This window comes from Eleutherodactylus coqui, chromosome 3 (assembly GCF_035609145.1).
Source record: "Eleutherodactylus coqui strain aEleCoq1 chromosome 3, aEleCoq1.hap1, whole genome shotgun sequence".
NCBI classification, from domain to species: domain Eukaryota; kingdom Metazoa; phylum Chordata; class Amphibia; order Anura; family Eleutherodactylidae; genus Eleutherodactylus; species Eleutherodactylus coqui.
In genome coordinates, this window is record NC_089839.1 from 18,035,823 (window position 1) to 18,060,361 (window position 24,539).

The window sequence follows — 24,539 nt, forward strand, 5'->3', positions numbered from 1 at the left end:
GGTCCCTCTGGGTGTGTGGGGCTGCTCTCCCTCCCTGGGTCCCTCTGAGGTGTGGGGGGCTGCTCTCCCTCCCTGGGTCCCTCTGAGGTGTGGGGGGCTGCTCTCCCTCCCTGGGTCCCTCTGAGGGTGTGGGGGCTGTATTCTCTCCCTGGGTCCCTCTGGGTGTGTGGGGCTGCTCTCCCTCCCTGGGTCCCTCTGAGGTGTGGGGGGCTACACTCCCTCCCTGGGTCAGGGCCGGCTGGGGCTTTGCCCAGCTCATGAATGGACTCCTCTGCAGTGAGTTGTGGCTCAGGGTGGAGCTGCCCGCCCGGCCGCCACTCACAGGAGGAGAGGGGAGGAGAGAGCTGCTCACACTTCAATGAGTTTGTGTCTACAAGACTACAAGGCAGGACTCAGACAGGAGGCAGCAGCCATCCAGGAGGGACCCCAACAAGGTACGAGCTGCCAGGGTATGTGGGTGCTGGGTACAAGGAGGGGGGCTCAGCAACTTATTGACTCTGACTTCTGATGATTGGGGCCTCATGGCACCCTCGGGGAAGTACAGACACGAGGGGTGCCCAGAAAAGGCGCCAACTCTCTGGGAAAGCCAGAAACCTACGGCACAGTGGTGAAGAGCTCTGCAGTTAGTAGCTGAAGGGGTTAAATGTGTTCAGGATTGGGTGGGGGCCATCTGATACCCAGGTTCATGCCATGTGCCGGTGGAGAACATGGGAGGGAAGCGGGCGGCACGTGGCTTCTGCTTGTCACCCTGTTCTCTTGTATCTGCTGAGACTTTGTATCCACTTCTGTGTCAGCACAAATATTACGGACGACAAGGGCGATGCTCGCTATGTGGGTGGGAAGTCACTGCGAATAGTCCGCCATCCACACCCAGCTGCCACTATACCAAGGGCCCTGGGCACATGAGTCATGGTAGTGTCACCCTGCCCCGCTGTCCTATGTAGTGATGGAAGCAGTGAGGTGCCAGGGGATATCAGTAAGCAGCAGGTGGCACAAGTGTCCTGCCCACATCACCAGCTCAGGGATGTGCTCCTGTATGCAGCTTGTAATCACTCCCCCTGACCCCAGGAGCTAACAATCTAATCTAACACACTGTATCACCCTCATCATCCCTGACCCCAGAAGCTAACAATCTAATCTCAAAATGTATCATTGCAACTACCTTTGATCCAGGAGTTCATACTGTATGTGAGCTAGAGATTAGATTGTATCACTCCCATCATCCATGCGAGCTCTTAAGAGCTCACAATCTAACCTCTATTGCACATACTGCCATCATCTGACCCCAAGAGCTCGCAATCTAATCTTCCTATGTCACACATTGTATCACTCCCATCATCCCTAACAACAGGAGCTCACACTCTAATCTCCCTGTGTCATATAATGTATTACTCCCATCATCCCTGATCCCAGGGGCTCACAATCTAATCTCCCTGTGTCACATCATGTATCCCTCCCATCATCCCTGACCCCAGGGGCTCACAATCTAATCTCGCTGTGTCACATAATGTATCCCTCCCATCATCCCTGACCCCAGGGGCTCACAATCTAATCTCGCTGTGTCACATAATGTATCCCTCCCATCATCCCTGATCCCAGGAGCTCACAATCTAATCTCCCTGTGTCACATAATGTATCCCTCCCATCATCCCTGATCCCAGGAGCTCACAATCTAATCTCCCTGTGTCACATCATGTATCCCTCCCATCATCCTTGACCCCAGGAGCTCACACTCTAATCTCCCTGTGTCACATAATGTATCCCTCCCATCATCCCTGACCCTAGGAGCTCACACTCTAATCTCCCTGTGTCACATAATGTATCCCTCCCATCATCCTTGACCCCTGGAGCTCACAATCTAATCTCGCTGTGTCACATAATGTATTACTCCCATCATCCCTGACCCCAGGAGCTCACACTCTAATCTCGCTGTGTCACATAATGTATTACTCCCATCATCCCTGACCCCAGGAGCTCACACTCCAATCTCCTTCTGTCACATAATGTATCCCTCCCATCATCCCTGACCCCAGGAGCTCACACTCTAATCTCTCTGTGTCACATAATGTATCCCTCCCATCATCCTTGACCCCAGGAGCTCACACTCTAATCTCCCTGTGTCACATAATGTATCTCTCCCATCATCCCTGACCCCAGGAGCTCACACTCTAATCTCCCTGTGTCACATAATGTATCTCTCCCATCATCCCTGACCCCAGGAGCTCACACTCCAATCTTCCTGTGTCACATAATGTATTACTCCCATCATCCCTGACCCCAGGAGCTCACACTCTAATCTCCCTCTGTCACATAATGTATCCCTCCCATCATCCCTGACCCCAGGAGCTCACACTCTAATCTCCCTGTGTCACATAATGTATCCCTTCCATCATCCCTGATCCCAGGAGCTCACACTCTAATCTCCCTGTGGCACATAATGTATCCCTCCCATCACATCATCCCTGACCCTAGGAGCTCACACTCTAATCTCCCTGTGTCACATAATGTATCCCTCCCATCATCCCTGACCCCAGGAGCTCACACTCTAATCTCGCTGTGTCACATAATGTATCTCTCCCGTCATCCCTGACCCCAGGAGCTCACACTCTAATCTCGCTGTGTCACATAATGTATCCCTCCCATCATCCCTGATCCCAGGAGCTCACAATCTAATCTCCCTGTGTCACATAATGTATCCCTCCCATCATCCCTGACCCCAGGAGCTCACACTCTAATCTCCCTGTGTCACATAATGTATCCCTCCCATCATCCTTGACCCCAGGAGCTCACACTCTAATCTCCTTCTGTCACATAATGTATCTCTCCCGTCATCCCTGACCCCAGGAGCTCACACTCTAATCTCCCTGTGTCACATAATGTATTACTCCCATCATCCCTGACCCCAGGAGCTCACACTCTACTCTCCCTCTGTCACATAATGTATCCCTCCCATCATCCCTGACCCCAGGAGCTCACACTCTAATCTCCCTGTGTCACATAATGTATCCCTCCCATCATCCCTGACCCCAGGAGCTCACACTCTAATCTCCCTGTGTCACATAATGTATCCCTCCCATCATCCCTGACCCCAGGAGCTCACACTCTAATCTCCCTGTGTCACATAATGTATCTCTCCCATCATCCCTGACCCCAGGAGCTCACACTCCAATCTCCCTGTGTCACATAATGTATCCCTCCCATCATCCCTGACCCCAGGAGCTCACACTCTAATCTCCCTGTGTCACATAATGTATCTCTCCCATCATCCCTGACCCCAGGAGCTCACACTCCAATCTCCCTGTGTCACATAATGTATTACTCCCATCATCCCTGACCCCAGGAGCTCACACTCTACTCTCCCTCTGTCACATAATGTATCCCTCCCATCATCCCTGACCCCAGGAGCTCACACTCTAATCTCCCTGTGTCACATAATGTATCTCTCCCATCATCCCTGACCCCAGGAGCTCACACTCTACTCTCCCTCTGTCGCATAATGTATTACTCCCATCATCCCTGACCCCAGGGGCTCACACTCTAATCTCCCTGTGGGACATAATGTATCCCTCTCATCATCCCTGACCCCAGGAGCTCACACTCTAATCTCCCTGTGTCACATAATGTATTACTCCCATCATCCCTGACCCCAGGAGCTCACACTCTAATCCCCCTCTGTCACATAATGTATCCCTCCCATCATCCCTGACCCCAGGAGCTCACACTCTAATCTCGCTGTGTCACATCATGTATCCCTCCCATCATCCCTGACCCCAGGGGCTCTGTCTCTAATCTCCCTGTGGCACGCAGTGTGTCGCCCCCATGGTCCGTGCCCTCGTACAGTTCGGCGCCCTCCATCACGTGTTCATTGTTCTGTTCAAGTCAAGTAAAAACTATTTGTTGCTGTCTGAGACCTGGGACCGCGCCGCTCCTGGCGTGACTGCCCCCTCCTCCCAAATCTGAGCCCCTGCCAAGCCCCCCTTCCCCTAAAATGTGCCAACCGCCCACAGGAGCTAGAGCCATGCTGCCTCCACAGTAATCCCCCCCTCCCCTGCCCTAGATAGGAGCTGCATGTACTTCAAAAGTATGTGCCCCCACCGCAGGTGTCAGAGCTATAGTGAGTACATTGTACCCCAGATGTCGGACGCATCTGACCCCCCCGGTAGATCTTTACATCCGCTTTACCCTGTCTGATTTGTGCCCCCACAAGCAGCTGCCGCCTCTCCCCCTATTTGCAGCAGCTGAATATGAGGTGCCCCCTGTGATGCCCCCATCGTGTGGCAGCTCTGCCCCTTCCCCGCTCAGTACCCCCCTCTCCCCTGGGTTGTGATATGTCATCTCATTTCCTCCTAAATCCCCTCTCCCGTCCTGTGCCCCCTCTGCCAGGTCAGGAATGTTACCACAGGTCATTGTCCACTGTGCACTGAATGCTGTGTGGGGGAGGGGGATGCTGCTGAATGTGGGGGTACGGAGGTCCCACAAATACTGCTGTACATTATATGAATATTACAAGTCACTCAATATACAAACAGGAGGCAGCAAGGTGATATGAGAAGATCGGGGGGAATGGGGGTCTCTATAATATACCGACTGCCCCCAGTGACTATAAACAATGGAGCAGTACATATCTAAGCCTACCATGTGTGATACTGGGCTGAGCTGCTGTATCTAAGCCTACCATGTCTGATACTGGGGTGAGCTGCTGTATCTAAGCCTACCATGTGTGATACCGGGCTGAGCTGCTGTATCTAAGCCTACCATGTGTGATACCCGGCTGAGCTGCTGTATCTAAGCCTACCATGTGTGATACCGGGCTGAGCTGCTGTATCTAAGCCTACCATGTGTGATACCGGGCTGAGCTGCTGTATCTAAGCCTACCATGTCTGATACTGGGCCGAATGTCCCAACGCTAGTCTATGTGGATTTGGCGCTGTGTATTACGTGTGTATAAAATATGCAGCTGATATACAGCCATGTAAGTGAACCCCAAGCCTCTCATCTGTGATCATGTCTGCTGAGCCCTGTATCTAAGCCCATCATGTGTGAGTCTGTACTGTGAATTGTGTATCTAATCCCATCATGTGTGATACTGTCCCCTGATCTATATACATGATGTTATTGCGAGCTTTCAGACCTCCTCAGGATTCTTCCTCAGGCATAATGAAATAGATCCTAAGAGGCATGCATATATACACACATACATATCACAAGGCACAGACATGGATGTGGTTAATTTGCACTTGAAAGGATACTACAGCAGAATGAGTAGAGAAATAAAGCATACTTAAAAAGTCCTCCGATAAAGATGTGAATGTCTTATGGTCCTTGAATTAGTGTTAGGGGGGTCGCCAGGCCAGAGTGTTATCTCTGCTATAGATGTCTCATACTTCCCATTCACTGCTGGCCTGGTGACCCCCTAACACTAATCCAGGGACCATAAAACCTTCACATCTTTATCGGAGGACTTTTTAAGTATGCTTTATTTCTCTACTCATTCTGCTGTAGTATCCTTTCAAGTGCAAATTAACCACATTCATGTCTGTGCCTTGTGATATGTATGTGTGTATATATGCATGTCTCTTCCCATCTATTTCATTATGCCTGAGGAAAAATCCTGAGGAGGTCCGAAATCTCGCTATAACATGTATAAGCTATCACATCTACAAGATTACTTGGTTTCTCTTGCTGGGAACAATCACATTTTGCTCTACTGGCGACACGGACCGAACCTTTTTCATTACTCCTATTGTTTATACTGCCTGCTGAGCCGCCGTACCGCTGGTGTATCTAGGCTTGTGTGATACCGTCCGGGAGAACTGCACAGCTCTGCATTTTCCTGGTGACACAAGAAAGGAGAAGACGAGTGAAAGAAGGAACAGAATGTCTGAAGTGATGATGCAGCAGATGTGAGCGGTCTGGAGTGTGAGATAAGCTCCATCACGTGCCGGGGCCACGCAGGATCCTCGCCGTAGTAAATAAGTTCTTTCATCCGGAGCTCCTGTGGCTCATCTCCGGTGTTGCGGTGCCGGACGTGGGGGGCTGCTGTGCTTTACAGGTAGATATCGTGTCTCCAGTGTTTGTGTACATTGTGAGATTTATACTCCATTGCTTGACCCGACGGGTGATGCACCTGCCAGATGTGACCCTCGTTGGTGGTTCCCTGACACTTCACACATGTCATCTTAAATTACTACTAACACAGCTGGTGAGTGACCGTATACTACACGATGTGCTCCAGGATGCTCTTCCAGAAGATAAGGTAACATCTGGTTGTCCTTCTGAAAGATGAGGTTTTGAAGAGAAGTGTGGTGGTATGCCTCAAGATGCAGGCCATTGCGGGGTGGTATGCCTCTAGATGCAGGCCATCGCGGGGTGGTATGCCTCTAGAGACGAAGGCTCGTGCGGCAGGTGTGCCTCTGGAGACGAAGGCTCGTGCGGCAGGTGTGCCTCTGGAGACGAAGGCTCGTGCGGCAGGTGTGCCTCTGGAGGCGAAGGCTCGTGCGGCAGGTGTGCCTCTGGAGGCGAAGGCTCGTGCGGCAGGTGTGCCTCTGGAGGCGAAGGCTCGTGCGGCAGGTGTGCCTCTGGAGGCGAAGGCTCGTGCGGCAGGTGTGCCTCTGGAGGCGAAGGCTCGTGCGGCAGGTGTGCCTCTGGAGGCGAAGGCTCGTGCGGCAGGTGTGCCTCTGGAGGCGAAGGCTCGTGCGGCAGGTGTGCCTCTGGAGGCGAAGGCTCGTGCGGCAGGTGTGCCTCTGGAGGCGAAGGCTCGTGCGGCAGGTGTGCCTCTGGAGGCGAAGGCTCGTGCGGCAGGTGTGCCTCTGGAGGCGAAGGCTCGTGCGGCAGGTGTGCCTCTGGAGGCGAAGGCTCGTGCGGCAGGTGTGCCTCTGGAGGCGAAGGCTCGTGCGGCAGGTGTGCCTCTGGAGGCGAAGGCTCGTGCGGCAGGTGTGCCTCTGGAGGCGAAGGCTCGTGCGGCAGGTGTGCCTCTGGAGGCGAAGGCTCGTGCGGCAGGTGTGCCTCTGGAGGCGAAGGCTCGTGCGGCAGGTGTTTAGCAAGAAGATGACTTCTTGTATGGTAGCCCTTTCAAAGCCGATTGCTCACATACTAGTCCTACTGAAAGCCCAGATCTGAAAAGGTGGTGGTTCTGATGATGAAGCCTTGTGTAGAGGCCCTGCTGAAGACGACGTCTCGTGTGGAGGTCCTCCTAAACACCCCGATCTGATCAGGTGGAGGCTGTAAAAAACGAAGGCTCGTGTGGTGGTTCTCTACAAACGCCCAGATCTGATGAGGTGGTGGTTGTGGAGATGAAGGCTTGGATGAAGGCCTAGTCCCGATGAGGTAGTGAACCTGAAGCTCAGTGAGGCCATGGTTGACAGATGTCTTTAAGATATCACCAAGAAAGCCGTATCCTGGTCGTTTCCATCCGCTGCCTCACCTGCCCAGCTGTTCACCCTGCATATATGAGGACTGAGGTTCCTGTCGCTCTTGGTTATCACATACCTCCATATTCCACAGAGTATCACCTGATTAAACTGCTAGCTCTTTGGCCTAGTGCAGAGCGATTTCCCAGGTCACATGACCTGTGCAGGATCGGGAGACTCACGGCAGTATACTGCCTGTAAAGTTAGGACTTTGCTCCACAGTCAGTTCACGACCGTTCTGCACGTCCGCACTAATCAATACGTGTACAACGGGGTCATGTTCTGCTGCCTTGTCACTCGCTGCCCCCCACCCTTTTGTATGGCGGGAACTCCTAGAGACCCTTGTCCACACTTTTACTTGCCTCCATAGAGACTTGGTAAGACAATGTTCATATCCTGCTTCACGAGGCAACAATGTGATCCGGGAGGAGGGAGGAATCTTCCGTCACGCAGCAGACTTCCCGTCACTCATTCCACTCAAGGACGTTATGGTCCTCTCACCTTGAACTGGCTGATAACAGAGGACACTAGTTGCAGTTAGAATATCTGCCAGGATCGGTGTCTCTTTAAGGGTCTGGTAATCTATAGGTGTAATTGACTTGTGATCGGCCGGGATTGTATTCGACCTCGGCTAATTGCTCGTTAGACCTGCATTAGTTACCGCTAAGCGGCTTATTCCGGCCTCTTATCTGTAAATCCTGCGCGGAGTGCAGAGCTCCGGACGGATCTGGTGCAGGTTTATATGGCCGTTAGTCAGCCGTCGCCTCACATACAGCTGCCAGCTACGGCCGCGTTATCGCCCGTTCTATTATAGGCAATCAACGTGGTCTTGGTCGTTCGCAGTGAGGTTCAGTATATACCAGGGCCTCGTATGGGGCGGCCTGAAGCCGTACAGGGGGATTCGCCTTTCTGTGGGTCATTTAGAATATAATACAGACCCAGTGGCTGATAACAGCGAGCAGCAGCATGGGGATGTCATCTGGGGAGTGGTTACTGTACTCTGGGTCAGGAAGGCTGGATAGGTCGTCAGGTCCAGACACAGAGGTGGGTGTAGTGTGGCACAGTATGGGGGGCTCACCCTGTAGCCCCCATGCATCCTGCATGGTGATTGATGTCTCCTTGGCATGGAGGTGCTTGTTGTGGCATCATCACACGGAAGCTCTGATGCCAGCTGCACCCCCTCACGTCTGTGCCTGTGCCAGTACAAACCTCACACCTCCTGTTCTCACCCACCTATCCCCATATTAACCTGTTCATGTGCAGTTCTTCTGGTAGACCTCCACTGTTAACCCCTTCCTGTGCAAGCTACTGTTATCATCAGTAGGTGACATTGACCATCTGCAGACGCGTCCATGCTGTGCCACATGTTTGCCCTGCCCACTAAGTCTCATTCAAGTGTTGCACAACGTACCGCAGCTTGTGATGTCATTTCTATATAAAGCTGTTTTGTTTCTGCTTATTTGTGGGTTTTTTGGGTGTTTTCATGTTGACTTTTGGTGTGCTCGATGGTTTTTGGAGCCGTGAGCTTTTTTTTTCCAAGACGCAGCATGTTCTATTTATTGTGGGGTTTTTTGACACATATTTAGAATGCGCCTCATGTAAAAAAAAAAGTAATGTCACTCCCTTTTTTTGCTTTCTGCACTGGTTTTTGCCATAGAAATGAATGAGATTTCTAAATACGCCTCAAAATGCAAAAACATAATAACCTAGTATGTTAGGCTGAAAAAAGGCATACATGTTCAGCCTATAACCCCCCCCCCCCCCCCCTGCCTAATGTTGATCCAGAGGAAGGAAAAAAAACAGCAATGTGGTAGAAGGCTATTTTCTCCATTCAAGGGGGGAAAATTCCTTCCTGACCCCAATCGGAAAAATCCCCGGATCACCGACCCGTCTGAAGTAACCAGTGATATAACATGTAATATTGTAACGCTAAAGAAAGATGCCCAGACCCCTCTTGTACTCTTTTATCGGGTTCCCCATCACCACGTCTTCAGGCAGAGAGTTCCACAGTCTCACTGCTCTTACAGTAAAGAACCCCTTTCTGTGTTGATGTTGAAACCTTCTTTCCTCTAGATGTAGAGAGCGCCCTCTTGTTACAGTCCTGGGTATAAACAGATGATGGGAGACATTTCTGTATTGTCCGCTGATAGATATATATACATATTAGGCCGCCCCTCAGCCGTCTTTTTTTCTAATCTAAATAACCGTAATTACCTCCTCGTAAAACCTTACATTTCTTAATATTGAACTTCATTTGCCATTTTTCTCCCCGTTTCCCCGGCTTATCTCGGTCCGTTTGTAGCCGCACATTGTCCTCCGTTGTATTAATTGTCTTATATCATTTTGTATCATCTGCAAATATTGATATTTTGCTGTGCAGCCCCTCTATCAGGTCGTTGATTAATATATTGAACAGAGTGGGGCCTAATACTGAACCCTGTGGCCCCTCACTAGCAACGACTGCCCAATCAGAGTATGAGCCATTTATTACCACCCTCTGCTTTCTATCTCTGAGCCAGTTCTTTACCCAGATACACACGTTTTCACCCAATCCGAGCTGTCTCATTTTATATATCAGCCTATTATGTGGCACGGTGTCAAATGCTTTAGAGAAGTCCAGATATACAAGATCAATAGACTCTCCCAGGTGCAGCCTAGAACTTACTTCATCATAGAAGCTGATCAGATTGGTCTGACATGATCAACCCCTCATGAACCCATGCTGATGAGGGGTTGTACTGTCGTTCTCCCTGAGGTATTCCAGGATGGCGTCTTTTGGAAACCCGGACTATTTTTCCAGTTATTGAAGTGAGACTTACCGGCCTGTAGTCACCAGGCTTTCTTCTTCACCCCTTTTTGTATATTGAAACCACATTGGCAATGCAACCCCCTGGTACAACCCCAGTCTCCCTAAATATAAGTAATAGTGGTCCATCACGTCACTTAGTTCCCTTAGAACCCTTAGGTGTATTCCGTCTGGGCCCGGCGATTTATTAATTGGTTTTTAAAAAAATATATTTTAGCCGGTTCTTCTTCCTGCGTTTAGGCAGGTGCTATTTGGTGGGGTTCATTTTATCCCTCTGCATCTCATGTGACATATCTTTTTCTCTCGTGAATATACTCGAGAAAAAACTGTTTAATAAAAGGGGTATACTATTTGTTCTAGTCGGGTCCTGTACAAGTTGGGTAAGGTAATTATCCTTAGTTATTGACGGAAACATGTTACCTGTCTGAGATCCGCAGGTTTAGCTTCCCAGTTTATATCCAGATAGTAGAGTCCCCCATAATAATGACCTCATTGTGATTTGCTGCTTCATCCCTTTACTTCATTAACAGATTTTCTGTTAAACCTGAGACCAGCGGCTATGTATGTTTGGCCAGCCACGGCCTTCTTTTTGTGGTGTCCTCCTATGACCATTCATGGTCAGGGTTTCTCCAATAGATAGAGGACACATGAACAGATGTTTCTGCTATCTGTAGAGTCTTCTGCTGTTCCTCTTGGGTTCCTTCTCCCAGGAACAGGATACCCCCAGGAAGAGTGGAGCAGTCCAGAATGTTCTCCATCTATAGATAATAACTGTGGGTTGTTGTACTCCCCGGTCTTTTTGTAGCCTTTTCCATCTTTACACCTCTGACACATCTTCTGAAAATTGCTTACATCGAGGTGCAGCTTACACTAACCAGACTTTTTTTCCAGAAGAAAAGATCTGTTAATAACCAGGCGTTGTGTGCCTTTATTTAATAGGTAAAGCCTCTGTGAATCCTGCACTTTTAGGGCTCTTTAACACAGGCGTTGCAATTTTCGGTCGCCCGCATCGTGGCTGAAAATCGCATGAACTACAGAAAGCTGCGACCCCATTCAGACAGCCCGGAATTCTGGCAGCACTCTCCCCATCACTCTCCCTCCCTTTGCCAGCTAATCGCAGCAATAGAAGCTCCCATATAAGCCTATGGGAGCTGCTAGCAAAGGGAGGGGGAAGGACTTTAGCAGCACTTGCCATACTAATTTCCCTCCCCTCTCTCCCCAGCCTATGGGAGGTGCCATCAAGGGTAGGGACTTTAGCAATGCGACCCGCTGCTAAACTCCCTCCCCTTTTCTCATGGCACTCATAGGCTCCCATAGGAGTCTATGGGAACCGGCTACGCATTCCGCCGAAAGGTAGGACAAGACCTATCTTTTTTGACCAAAAATTTTCCGACGCGTAAAAACGGCCATCCAGAAACAATAGCGCATACGGACGGCTGATTGTACGTGCCAGAAAAATCGCCCATCTGAACGGATGCATTAGAATGTAACGCTTCAGATGGGCGCGATTTTCGGCAGGCGTTTTTTATCGTGGCAAAATGGCTGTGATAAAACACTCGTGTGAAAGAGGCCTTCATCTCCTCAGCAAGGGGGACGCAAACAGGCTGACCTGGAGGGACATCGTCTTCATTCCGCCTAACATACTATGTTATTAGAGGTGTGTTCATAAATGGCCGCAGCCACCTGTAGATGGATGACCGCGGTGGGCGGGGTTTTAAAGTAACTTAATGATTTTTCCGCTAAGATTACAGGTTTTACCGCAAAATCGGGTAGCGAATTGCCCAATTGTTAATTTCCAGGCGGTTTTGAACGTAAAACCGTGTTCTTGCCGGCAAAATCGTGTCGCTGATTTGCGGACTCTTTAAAAACTCCGCCAACTAAAATAATGCCCAGGATAATATACTAATGATGGCGCCCGGGGCTTTGATTGTCGCTCCCTGATTGTGTTGATGCGCTTCCTCTCGAGGTGAAGCACGTGGGACGCGATTCCTCAGTCTACATAATCCACTGACTCCCTAGATGCGCCAAAAAATAAACAGGAGCAGGTTGTGATCATCGCCTTCTGCCCGGCCCCAGTGGAGGCCTCATACAGCAAACCCCTCTCTGTAGGTCATTGGTTGCAGTCGGTCGATCTCGGCTTCCATCGCGGTCCCCATCTTGTCTCCTCCCATCATCCTCTTTGTCTATCGCCCTCTGTGCCCGCAGATAGGAAGAAACATGGCACACGCTGCTTGTCCTCTGGCTTTCCTGGGCCCCTGAATGGCACATATGTCTAGTTGTACAAAGATCTGGTGATTTATCCTTTTATAACTGCTGTTCAGGACTCTAGGAAAGCTGGGTGATGACCACTGTGAGAGATGGAATGGCCACCCTATTGGTTATCATAGAGCGTTCCTAAGTAATCGATTGTTCCCACTTGCCCAATAAGTGGGTAAATGCGGTCCAGGTCGCTGATGCAGTTGGATCGGTGAGCTCTTTCGGCGTCGCCTGTTCCAGGACCTCTGCTGTGGGTGTAGTAGACGGGGCTCCAGCGCGGTTGGCTCCGCTGTACTTAGCCGCAGGCAAGGAAGGAGGACAGGATATGAGCTTCAGCGAGGACGCTCCACGTGTTGTCGGGGCGACATCTACATTACATATTCAGGCATCAGCCCCCCTCCTGCCGCATCCATTTGTAGGGAACCGAGCTGACGGAAGGATGGTGTGGAAAACAGCGCAGAAACTATAATGGCTATATACATTACCGGGCCCCCTGTATCACACTGGTCTGTACAGTGCTGGGCCCCCTGTATCACGCTGCTCTGTACAGTGCTGGGCCCCCTGTATCACGCTGCTCTGTACAGTGCTGGGCCCCCTGTATCACGCTGCTCTGTACAGTACTGGGCCCCCTGTATCACGCTGCTCTGTACAGTACTGGGCCCCCTGTATCACGCTGCTCTGTACAGTGCTGGGCCCCCTGTATCACACTGGTCTGTACAGTGCTGGGCCCCCTGTATCACACTGGTCTGTACAGTGCTGGGCCCCCTGTATCACACTGGTCTGTACAGTGCTGGGCCCCCTGTATCACACTGGTCTGTACAGTGCTGGGCCCCCTGTATCACACTGGTCTGTACAGTGCTGGGCCCCCTGTATCACGCTGGTCTGTACAGTGCTGGGCCCCCTGTATCACGCCGGTCTGTACAGTGCTGGGCCCCCTGTATCACGCCGGTCTGTACAGTGCTGGGCCCCCTGTATCACGCCGGTCTGTACAGTGCTGGGCCCCCTGTATCACGCCGGTCTGTACAGTGCTGGGCCCCCTGTATCACGCCGCTCTGTACAGTGCTGGGCCCCCTGTATCACGCCGCTCTGTACAGTGCTGGGCCCCCTGTATCACGCCGCTCTGTACAGTGCTGGGCCCCCTGTATCACGCCGCTCTGTACAGTGCTGGGCCCCCTGTATCACGCCGCTCTGTACAGTGCTGGGCCCCCTGTATCACGCCGCTCTGTACAGTGCTGGGCCCCCTGTATCACGCCGCTCTGTACAGTGCTGGGCCCCCTGTATCACGCCGCTCTGTACAGTGCTGGGCCCCCTGTATCACGCCGCTCTGTACAGTGCTGGGCCCCCTGTATCACGCCGCTCTGTACAGTGCTGGGCCCCCTGTATCACGCCGCTCTGTACAGTGCTGGGCCCCCTGTATCACGCCGCTCTGTACAGTGCTGGGCCCCCTGTATCACGCCGCTCTGTACAGTGCTGGGCCCCCTGTATCACGCCGCTCTGTACAGTGCTGGGCCCCCTGTATCACGCCGCTCTGTACAGTGCTGGGCCCCCTGTATCACGCCGCTCTGTACAGTGCTGGGCCCCCTGTATCACGCCGCTCTGTACAGTGCTGGGCCCCCTGTATCACGCCGCTCTGTACAGTGCTGGGCCCCCTGTATCACGCCGCTCTGTACAGTGCTGGGCCCCCTGTATCACGCCGCTCTGTACAGTGCTGGGCCCCCTGTATCACGCCGCTCTGTACAGTGCTGGGCCCCCTGTATCACGCCGCTCTGTACAGTGCTGGGCCCCCTGTATCACGCCGCTCTGTACAGTACTGGGCCCCCTGTATCACGCCGCTCTGTACAGTACTGGGCCCCCTGTATCACGCCGCTCTGTACAGTACTGGGCCCCCTGTATCACGCCGCTCTGTACAGTACTGGGCCCCCTGTATCACGCCGCTCTGTACAGTACTGGGCCCCTTGTATCACGCCGCTCTGTACAGTACTGGGCCCCTTGTATCACGCCGCTCTGTACAGTACTGGGCCCCCTGTATCACAGCGCACCCTGCTCTGTAGGTTCCTGGGGCCCCTGTATCACAGCGCACCCTGCTCTGTTGGTTCCTGGGGCCCCTGTATCACAGCGCACCCTGTTCTGTAGGTTCCTGGGGCCCCTGTATCACAGCGCACCCTGTTCTGTAGGTTCCTGGGGCCCCTGTATCACAGCGCACCCTGCTCTGTTGGTTCCTGGGGCCCCTGTATCACAGCGCACCCTGCTCTGTTGGTTCCTGGGGCCCCTGTATCACAGCGCACCCTGTTCTGTAGGTTCCTGGGGCCCCTGTATCACAGCGCACCCTGTTCTGTAGGTTCCTGGGGCCCCTGTATCACAGCGCACCCTGTTCTGTAGGTTCCTGGGGCCCCTGTATCACAGCGCACCCTGCTCTGTAGCTTCCTGGGGCCCCTGTATCACAGCGCACCCTGCTCTGTAGCTTCCTGGGGCCCCTGTATCACAGCGCACGCTGCTCTGTAGGTTCCTGGGGCCCCTGTATCACAGCGCACCCTGCTCTGTAGGTTCCTGGGGCCCCTGTATCACAGCGCACCCTGCTCTGTAGGTTCCTGGGGCCCCTGTATCACAGCGCACCCTGCTCTTTAGGTTCCTGGGGCCCCTCTATCACAGCGCACCCTGCTCTTTAGGTTCCTGAGGCCCCTCTATCACAGCACACCCTGCTCTGTGGGTTACCGGGGCCCCTGTAGCACAGCGCACCCTTCTCTGTGGGTTACCGGGGTCCCTGTATCACAGCGCACACTGCTCTGTAGGTTCCCGGGGCCCCTGTATCACAGCGCACCCTGCTCTGTGGGTTACTGGGCCCCTGTATCACAGCGCACCCTTCTCTGTAGGTTACTGGGGCCCCTGTATCACACTGCTCTGTAGGTTCCTGGGGCCCCTGTATCACACTGCTCTGTAGGATCCTGGGGCCCCCTGTATCACTCCGCACCCTGCTTTATATAGAGATGGTGCCCCTATTACACGGTACATTTGGCTGCTGGTTGCACTGGTCAGTAGTCTATGGACCGAGGGTTGGGGTGACTCCAGGTGACCCTCATTACTGACTGGCTGCCGAGCAGGAATGATAACGGCCGGAAGGTATCTGAGTACAGCGCTCCACCGCCTCATGATCCTCTTTTGTTTTTTTCACCTTTCCATCATTAAGTGCCCCGAGGGCTTACAAATATGTGAATCTGGGAATGTGCGATTTCCTTGTAAACGCAGGAAAACCTGGATATCAGCCCGGGGCGTGGGGGGGCAACACAATGCGGGTCACCCAATACCAACAGGGGTGTCATGTAGGAACCTGGGCGACGTCTCAGGTCAGGAATACAGAAAGTCAGAAGTCTGAGGAAAAAAGTCCAGTCAGAACACGACGGGTGAGGAGGACAGACAAACATGGGAGATACGTGCACAGTAACCCTTTTCTTGTGTGTGTGTGTGTGTGAGATATATATATGTGTATATTATATATTACACACTACACGGTACCCCTTCTCCTATGCTCTGTGTATGTATAAGCGTGAAATTTGGCGCAAGCATTCTTTAGGTCCTAAATGAGGAGAGTGGGAGGGGTGGCATATTCTGCAGAGGGACATCGGTACATGCAGCCTGAGGAGAATCTAACGCTCCTCTATGTGTATACATACTTTATTCCTCAGTTACTCTAAAGTAACCGCGACTTCATAAAGTTTTCTGTGCAAACAACATGTAAACACCTGTATCAAATTAACTTGGGCGAGGCCGTGTGTGTGTGTGTGTGTGTGTGTGTATGTATGTATGTATGTATGTATGTGTGTGTATATATAATATAATATATATATATATATATATAATACATTACACAGTGCCACGTCTGTCCTGTATATGTGTATGTATAATATATATACACACACGCACCTTCTCCTGTCGTGTGTATGTATAGATAGATATACCACACATTGCCCCTTGTCCTGTCCTATATATATCTATCACGCACCCTGTTCTGCACATTGGGAGGTCATTCCCTGTATCTCCCCCCCCCCCCCCCCCCCCCAATGCTCTGCGCTCCCTGTTGGTCTCTGTCCTGATATATTTATAGCACCTCCCATGCTGTAATCAATGTCTTGCTTGGTCACATGATGGCGACCGTTTTAGACTGCAGCGTTCTCTATTTATACATCAGCTTTACAACCCCGCGGGATTAACCCCGCATCTGCCAATTTATGTCCCCAGAAATTTCCCACATTCGGAAAATTTGTCACAGTTGGCGTTCCATCGGTCAGTCGCACGCAGACCACAATCGCTGCCTGATCCATGCAGAGCCAGAGCTGTCAGCCTTTACAGAGCGATACTCCTGTCATGGGGGAGTGGCCTTTAAAGGGGGTGTGGCTAAATGTATTCAGCCCCCTATGTTAGTAATGGTCACGCTATATACTCGGGCTCATCACTCCTGGTATTTGTTCGGGTCCCGGTGCCATCCAGTGCCAGGGCCTTGTGTGCGCTGCTGCCCCCTGGAGGACGGTAATTATATAGGCCGTTGTTCACTTAAGGTGACCCTACGGGCCTGGACAAACAGACGGCCTCACCTGACTGCGCCTGTATATTAGTACACATCAAAGGCGCTACACCTGCCGCGGTTAACCCATTTGTGACCGCAATACACCTTGTACTGATTCACTAACATCTTTTTAAGGTGGTAGTCTGACTACTGACAGCCAGGAGCGGAGAAACCTCATATCCTGCCAGTTTAACCCCCTCCATGCCACAATCAATAGCGACTGCATCATGTAAGCAGATGACGGGGGGCTCTTTCTGTCACCCATTGCAAACCTGCAGTGTGATCGCAAAGTACCAATGGATTCCTATGGCAGCCAGAAGCCCGACAAAGGCCTCCTTGTCTGCCATGTAACACTGCTGGAGGCGGGGCTTAGTAGGCTGCTGTCATAGGCTTAGTAGAATGCACTACTTAAGTAATGCAGTGTACTATCCTAGCAATCGAATGATTGCAACTTCAAGTCCCCATCAGAGACCTAAACTTTTTTGACACTCTCTTTTTAACTGAAAGAACACAAATTCAGTTGAAAAATGTTTTTTTTTTTCCCCACAAAAACCTGTTTTAAATGGATAAAGTACCAACCAACCTCTTAAACAAGCAGCACGTAAAGCGTATGACCGCATTCGCAACCACCCAGACAAAAATAGTTTGCTTTTCGCACTTGATGACGGCCGGAAAAAAAATATATAAAAAAAAAACTAACGCCAGAATTGTGATTTTTTTTTTTTTTTTATTTTTTTTTTTATATTTTGTTTTGTCCATAAAATGTAATAAAAAAACAATCCAAAACTGGTACCAATAAAAACTACACCTCTTCCAGGAAACCCAGAGCCCCGCTGTGGGAGAGATAAAAATATTATAGGCCTACGAACGAGGCGAGGGAGTCAATGGTTTTTCTTTAAAAATGTGTTTTCATAGTGAAAAAGTAATTAAAACTCTCAGCCTGCTCCGTTTTCTGCGGATTCCGCACCGCCGGCTTCCATCTCTCGTCAAAAAGCAGGGGGGGGGGGGGAATATCAGTACTAGGCATCTGCGATGACGAGCCGTGCGGACCATCCGCAGTGCAGAAAAGATAATACAGGTATGCGTGGATGCCGGCCGGCACAGGGGCCGCTTCTGCTGCGGGCTCTCGTATGCGTGCAGCCGGCCTTATCTGGATCTGGTTGGGTGAGCAAATCAAGTTGTGCCCGGGTCAGGGGGGCACCGATCCTCTCACATGTGTAGATGATGCAGGACCCTTGTCGACAGGGTGCGCCACGGAAAAGTAGACCGGCAGCACGATCCTATGAGAGTGACCCGAAAGAAAAATCTCTTTGTTGCTCTTAGCAACCAATCACAGCGCAGCTTTCAATTTACCTCAGCAGTATAAGAAATGAAAGCTGCGCTGTGATTGGTTGCTATTAGAGATGAGCGAGCGTGCTCGGTTCGGGTGTTTTTGCACTCGATCACCACTTTTTCAGAGTAACTGACTACTCGGACGAAAAGATTCGGGGGGCGCCTGGGGTGCGTGGGGGGTTTCAGAGGGGAGGGGGAGAGAGAGAGAGAGCTCCCCTCTGTTCCCCACTGCTACCCCCCGCTCTACCACGCCGCCCCGAATCTTTTCGTCTGAGTAGTCAGTTACTTGGAAAAAGCGGTGATCGAGTCCAAAAACACCCGAACCGAGTGCGCTCGCTCATCTCTAGTTGCTATGGATAGTTTCCTTCTTTTCATAGGAGAGCGGTACCAGCCTACTTTTCTGTTCCCTCCCCTCCCCCCTACCTGTATATACATCCCCATGATAAGGACTCCTGCTGTTGGTGTCGGGCCCCAGCTCTATGCATACCTATGATAGGGGCCCCTTCAACTCCTGCTGTGGGTGCGGGGCCCTATCTCTATGCATACGTATGATAGGGGCCCCTTGAGTGGCTGTCGGGCCCCATCTCTATACATACCTATGATAGGGGCCCCGCCATCCCCTGCTGTGGGTGTGGGGCCCCATCTCTATGCATACCTATGATGGGGGGGCCCTCCAGCCCCTGCTGTGGGTGCGGGGCCCCATCTCTATGCATACCTCTGATGAGCGCAACTCCAGCCCCTGCTGTGGCTGTGGGGCCCGATCTTTATGCATACCTATGAAGGGGGCCCTTCCAGTCCCTGCTGTGGGTGCGGGGCCCCAGTTTTATGCATACCTATGATGGGGGCCCCTCCAGCCCCTGCTGTGGGTGCGGTCCCCAGCTGTATGTATACCTATGATAGGGGCCCCTGCTATGGGTGCGGGGCCCCATCTCTATGCATACCTATTATAGGGGCCCCTTCAGCCCCTGCTGTGGGTGCGGTCCCCCGCTATATGTATACCTATGATAGGGGCTCCTGCTGTGGGTGCGAGGCCCCATCTGCATGCATACCTATGATGGGGCCCCTCCAGCACCTGCTGTGGGTGCGGAGCCCCAACTCTATGCATACCTATGATAGGCGCCCCTCTAGTCCCTGCTGTGGGTGTGGGGCCCCATCTCTATGCATACCTATGTTCGGGGCCCCTGCTGTGGGTGCAGTCCCCAGCTGTATGCATACCTATGATAGGGGCCCCTCCAGCCCCTGCTGTGGGTGTGGGGCCCCATCTCTATGCATACCTATGATGGGGGCCCCTGCTGTGGGTGCAGTCCCCAGCTGTATGCATACCTATGATAGGGGCCCCTCCAGCCGCTGCTGTGCGTGCGGGGCCCCAGCTCTCAGTCCTGGACTGCAGACAGTGGAAAGTTACTGCAGCCTCCGGGACGGTGCAGATTGTGTGCAGATGTTCATGGAGGAACATGGCCAGATCCCTGGTGAGCCGTCTGATATCAGCGCCTCGGGGAGGCACAGAACGCCTCGCTGCTTCTGTCAGAGAGGAACCCCCCGCACAGTGGTGCCTCTCATCATCCTCACACAATACCTCCGCATGTCACATGACCCCACATCTCGGATCGGGCGATGTACGACGGGTGACTTGTTAAGCAAAACGAACAACCACTGCAAAAAGCTGCGCTCGGATTGGTTGATCTTGATAAACTCTCCGGAAAGATGGAAGCTGCGCTGTGATTGGTTGCTACAGGCAATTAATATTCTCCTCAAGACATGGCGGAAAGAATATGGCGGACACGATATTGTAGAGGCTTCCGTCCGTGGCTCACGCCGATACCAGAATGGTACATTGCCACACGACCACGAATGACAGGACCTCGTGGCAACAAGGTGATCGACCGTCGGGCCCCTCGCCGCCCGTCAGATATCGCCCTGGCCGCTCTCATTCTTCTCATTCTTTCGCACGGCTCTGGAGAATTTCGCCTTCTCCTCTGGCGTCGGTTTTTGGCTCCGGACCGTTTATGTGCTTTTTATGGAAAATGTGCTGAACTTTGTTCCTGCGAGAGAGAAGTTGGGGAGGTGAAGCACAAATTATAGGAGGTGGGGGAGGGGCTACGCCAAAATCACCAGGTCATGAGGTTAGGAATTAATTGTCTCATTTTAACGATATTTTGGCGCATGGGTTCCCCCCCGCCGACGCCATCCTCATGTTTGTTTCCGTGTCGTCCTGCAGGTTTTCCGTTCGTGAAGTGCAGCGTCCTGACTGACCATGACGGCGCCCCCTAGGGACAGGTGAGTTCCTTCTGTAGCACATGGATTAAGTGTTCAGTATGTCGCAGCCATCGCATAGTGAGGAATCTGACTCGCGGTTGCACCGAGGGTCCCGTCCGGGGATAAGGGGAGGCTTATCCCTGCTTATCCCTGCTTCTTGAGGTGGAGCTGTTAACCCCGTATCTCCCTCCCTCTCAGGTACAATGGCGTGTGGCTGATATTCTTCATGCTCGGGCTCGGCACCCTGTTACCATGGAACTTCTTCATGACCGCAACTGTGGTAAGTGAGACGCTACCGCCTCTGTGGACTATGATTCCCTGGGGGCCCTAAAGGGGGCAAAGATTTGGGGCCACAGTTCTGTAGTTAAGTCCTGGATCTACAACCTCGTGACAGGACTATAGGAGTAACCTAACAACCCATTACACAGTGACTCCACCAGCAGAACAGTGAGTGCAGCTCTGGAGTATAATATAGGATGTAACTCAGGAGCAGTACAGGATAAGTAATGTATGTACACAGTGACTCCACCAGCAGAATAGTGAGTGCAGCTCTGGAGTATAATACAGGATGTAACTCAGGAGCAGTACAGGATAAGTAATGTATGCACACAGTGACTCCACCAGCAGAATAGTGAGTACAGCTCTGGAGTATAATACAGGATGTAACTCGGGGTCAGTACAGGATAAGTAATGTATGTACACAGTGACTCCACCAACAGAATAGTGAGTGCAGCTCTGGAGTATAATACAGGATGTAACTCAGGATCAGTACAGGATAAGTAATGTATGTACACAGTGACTCCACCAGCAGAATAGTGAGTGCAGCTCTGGGGTATAATACAGGATGTAACTGAGGATCAGTACAGGATAAGTAATGTATGTACACAGTGACTCCACCAGCAGAATAGTGAGTGCAGCTCTGGAGTATAATACAGGATGTAACTCCGGATCAGTACAGGATAAGTAATGTATGTACACAGTGACTCCACCAGCAGAATTGTGAGTGCAGCTCTGGAGTATAATACTGGATATAACTCGGGATCAGTACAGGATAAGTAATGTATGTACACAGTGACTCCACCAGCAGAATAGTGAGTGCAGCTCTGGAGTATAACACAGGATGTAACTTCGGATCCGTAGAAGATAGGGAGATGGCTATGTGAGGGTTTGGTGGGTACATGGGAGCATGCGAGCCCTTCCCCTGCTGGTTATATGTGGTTATAGCAGCTGAGCCTCTTATTTCTCTTCTCAGTATTTCACCAGCCGTCTGGCGGAGCCTGGGAGTAGTAGAATAGCCCCGAGTGGCGGCGGCGGAAATGACTCCACCCCCTCCAACGTTTCAATTGCGTTTGGTGCAAATGACACACGCGCGATAGCTTTGGAGCCGTCGCGGACCCTGCTGCAGAGCAAGTTCAACAATGTGATGACCCTCTGCGCCATGTTACCCCTCCTCATCTTCACCTGCCTGAACTCCATTCTGCACAAACGGTGAGTAACGGTCTCTAGAGACTGTGCCCCATGGGCATCTAATGATACGAGTTATAGCCGCAGTAGTGGTGCTGCAGATATAATACACTGTGGGCGGAGCCTGGGATGTGTTCCTCCTTACGTTCTTGTTTCTTACCCATGCAGAATCTCTCAGAACATACGAATTGCCGGCAGTCTGTTCGCCATCTTCCTGGTTTTCCTGCTGACCGCCATATTTGTTAAGATCGAGTTCTCGCCGGTCACTTTCTTTACCTTAACTATGATCAAAATAATCTTCATCAACTGTGAGTACCGGGGGAGGGGAAAAACATGGCTGCCTATGTCCGCACCACTGGATCCGTCTCTGACGTCTCTTGTGTCCTTCTTGCTCCGCAGCTTTTGGCGCTCTCCTCCAGGGCAGTCTCTTCGGATTGGCCGCTCTCTTTCCAGCCAGTTACACGGCTCCGATAATGAGCGGTCAGGGTCTTGCGGGGACATTTGCCGCTTTCGCCATGATCTGCGCCATAGCCAGTAAGTACCAGCCGGTTCCGAATATCATGGAACTCCCTTCTGGAGGGGCGAAATGACTTGTCAAGAAGACACCGTGCCGCCCATAGACTTTAATTATAACTCCTCCCCCCCATTATAATTATCCACTATCTTCTAATCTCGGTCCGTCTTTCGCAGGCGGTTCTGCGCTGGAGGACAGCGCGTTTGGCTATTTTATCACGGCCTGTGTGGTCATCCTGATCGCGCTCGTCTCCTACTGGGCTCTGCTTAGACTGGTGAGTGCGCCAATTACTGGGGATAAAGGGACGGGCGGATGACTTTTCAAATCCGGTTTGCGGAGTATAAAGAAGCGCCTTAACCCCTCTTGACGTGGATTCCGCATCAGGAAATCTGCTCCTCTGTGTAATGTGCTCCTTAGCAGCTCCCACTACAAGCTGGGTCAGGCTGTGATGTATCTAGAATGGCTTTTCAGCCTCTGAGTGTTCTCACAGCAAGCAGTGATCTTGAAAATGGTGAGGAACTGAAACACAGTAATCGGAGTTGGCACAGAATTGCGCTATAATTTGTACCAGGTTCTGGCATAAATTATAGTAAATTTATTGGTCCCGCCCCCTTCTGATAAGCACCACCCACTTCTTTCTGAATTTCCTGTAAAGTCTATTGGAAAGTTGCCGAACGTATCGCCGTACGGATGCAGCGTTACCGGCCCTTTAACCGAAGCGACGGCGGCAGGTCTGATATTTATTTCTGCGCTCGTTGCAGGAATTCTACCAGTTTTACACCGTGGAAAATCTGAAGAACGCGGCCAAAAACAACGAGCCGAACAACGTGGAGCTGAAGAAAGATCTGCTGCATAAGGGTGAGCGAGGGGTCCGGGTGCCTCTGAGTAGCGGGGAGGGGGGGATCTACCTTTCTGTATGGGGGTATATAATTGCCTTTTTCTGCTCAGGTGACCACGCGGAGTCCGGCGCCAGTATGACCGAGAAGCAATCCATCTTAAACATCCTAAAAAAGGTGAGTAGTGCCAGCTGTGCCCCTGCCCACCATTTGCCCGGCGTACACCATATAACTGCCCGTGTCTGGCTCTAGATATGGGTGCTGGCGCTGTCCGTCTGCCTCGTCTTCACGGTCACCATTGGGATATTCCCATCTGTCACCGCAGACGTCAAGTCAACCATTGCCGGTGACTCTGGGTGGGGTAAGTAGAACGGGAGCATAAAGTTACCCACGGGGTTGAGAACAGATGGGATGAGCTATTGCCATCTGCTATCATCCATCTGTTTTCCATCCATCTCCATATTATTCAACGGGGGTCTAATACTGGAGATGAAATGTGGCCCCTGATGCCGGGTCCCATGACTTGTATTGTAGGAGAACTAGAACAGTGCCGTGTGGGTGGCCAGTGTAACCCGCTGCAATCACGAAGGGCAGTGCCACCATGGAGCCCCTGATGGTGCCTTCAGGGACCCTCGATCTGCTCTCGTCATACTCGGCCCCTCTTCACATGATGTTATTTCTCATCTCTGCAGGAAAATATTTCATCCCCGTGTCGTGTTTTCTGCTTTTCAACCTGTTTGACTGGGCTGGACGCAGCTTCACGTCCTTCTTTATGTGGGTAAGTATGGAGGCGGGTGTAATAGTCTGCAGGATATCACTAGGTTTAAGGGAGCAGAGCAATGTTCTGCAGATCCCTATAGAGTAATAATTAGCAGTATATATCACTATGTACCTGTTAGGAGACGGTCTGCAGAACTGTAAGTCAGTGCTGAGTATATCATTGTGATAGGTGGTTGATGGAGCAATGTTCTGCAGATCTTTAGATGGGTCATGCAGAGATGAGTGATATGATAATCTGCAGGGGGTAGAGGGGACAGGTGATGTTCTAGAGAGGTTATGGGTGTAACAATCTGCAGGGTATATCACTGTATACTTTTTGGAAAGTAGA

At 51.7% G+C, this 24,539-nt stretch overlaps 2 protein-coding genes across 4 annotated transcripts in view; both read left to right on the top strand.

Moving 5' to 3' along the window:
- The first annotated feature begins 328 nt into the window (after positions 1–328).
- SLC29A1 (solute carrier family 29 member 1 (Augustine blood group)) overlaps positions 329–24,539 on the top strand; it is a 28,672-nt gene continuing 4,461 nt past the window's right edge. The window contains exons 1-11 of one of the 3 annotated variants that reach the window (XM_066595215.1): positions 329–434; positions 20,580–20,638; positions 20,816–20,897; positions 21,870–22,105; positions 22,250–22,389; positions 22,481–22,615; positions 22,772–22,869; positions 23,357–23,453; positions 23,544–23,608; positions 23,684–23,792; positions 24,124–24,209. In XM_066595215.1, coding sequence (XP_066451312.1) covers positions 20,616–20,638; positions 20,816–20,897; positions 21,870–22,105; positions 22,250–22,389; positions 22,481–22,615; positions 22,772–22,869; positions 23,357–23,453; positions 23,544–23,608; positions 23,684–23,792; positions 24,124–24,209 — 1,071 coding nt within the window. In that variant the 5' untranslated portion in view covers positions 329–434; positions 20,580–20,615. Of the gene's footprint in view, positions 450–5,909; positions 6,053–20,579; positions 20,639–20,815; positions 20,898–21,869; positions 22,106–22,249; positions 22,390–22,480; positions 22,616–22,771; positions 22,870–23,356; positions 23,454–23,543; positions 23,609–23,683; positions 23,793–24,123; positions 24,210–24,539 lie in introns of those variants that run through there. The other 2 variants (XM_066595217.1, XM_066595216.1) reach the window with 2 other exon arrangements.
- On the top strand, positions 6,375–7,040 carry LOC136620085 (Golgi-associated RAB2B interactor protein 3-like). Its single transcript, XM_066594812.1, has one exon. The coding sequence runs from the start codon at positions 6,375–6,377 to the stop codon at positions 7,038–7,040; it is 666 nt and encodes a 221-aa protein (XP_066450909.1).

Bases quoted from the DNA above. Each gene is read 5' to 3' on its own strand.
- LOC136620085 (XM_066594812.1), top strand. From the start codon at position 6,375: ATGCCTCTAGAGACGAAGGCTCGTGCGGCAGGTGTGCCTCTGGAGACG.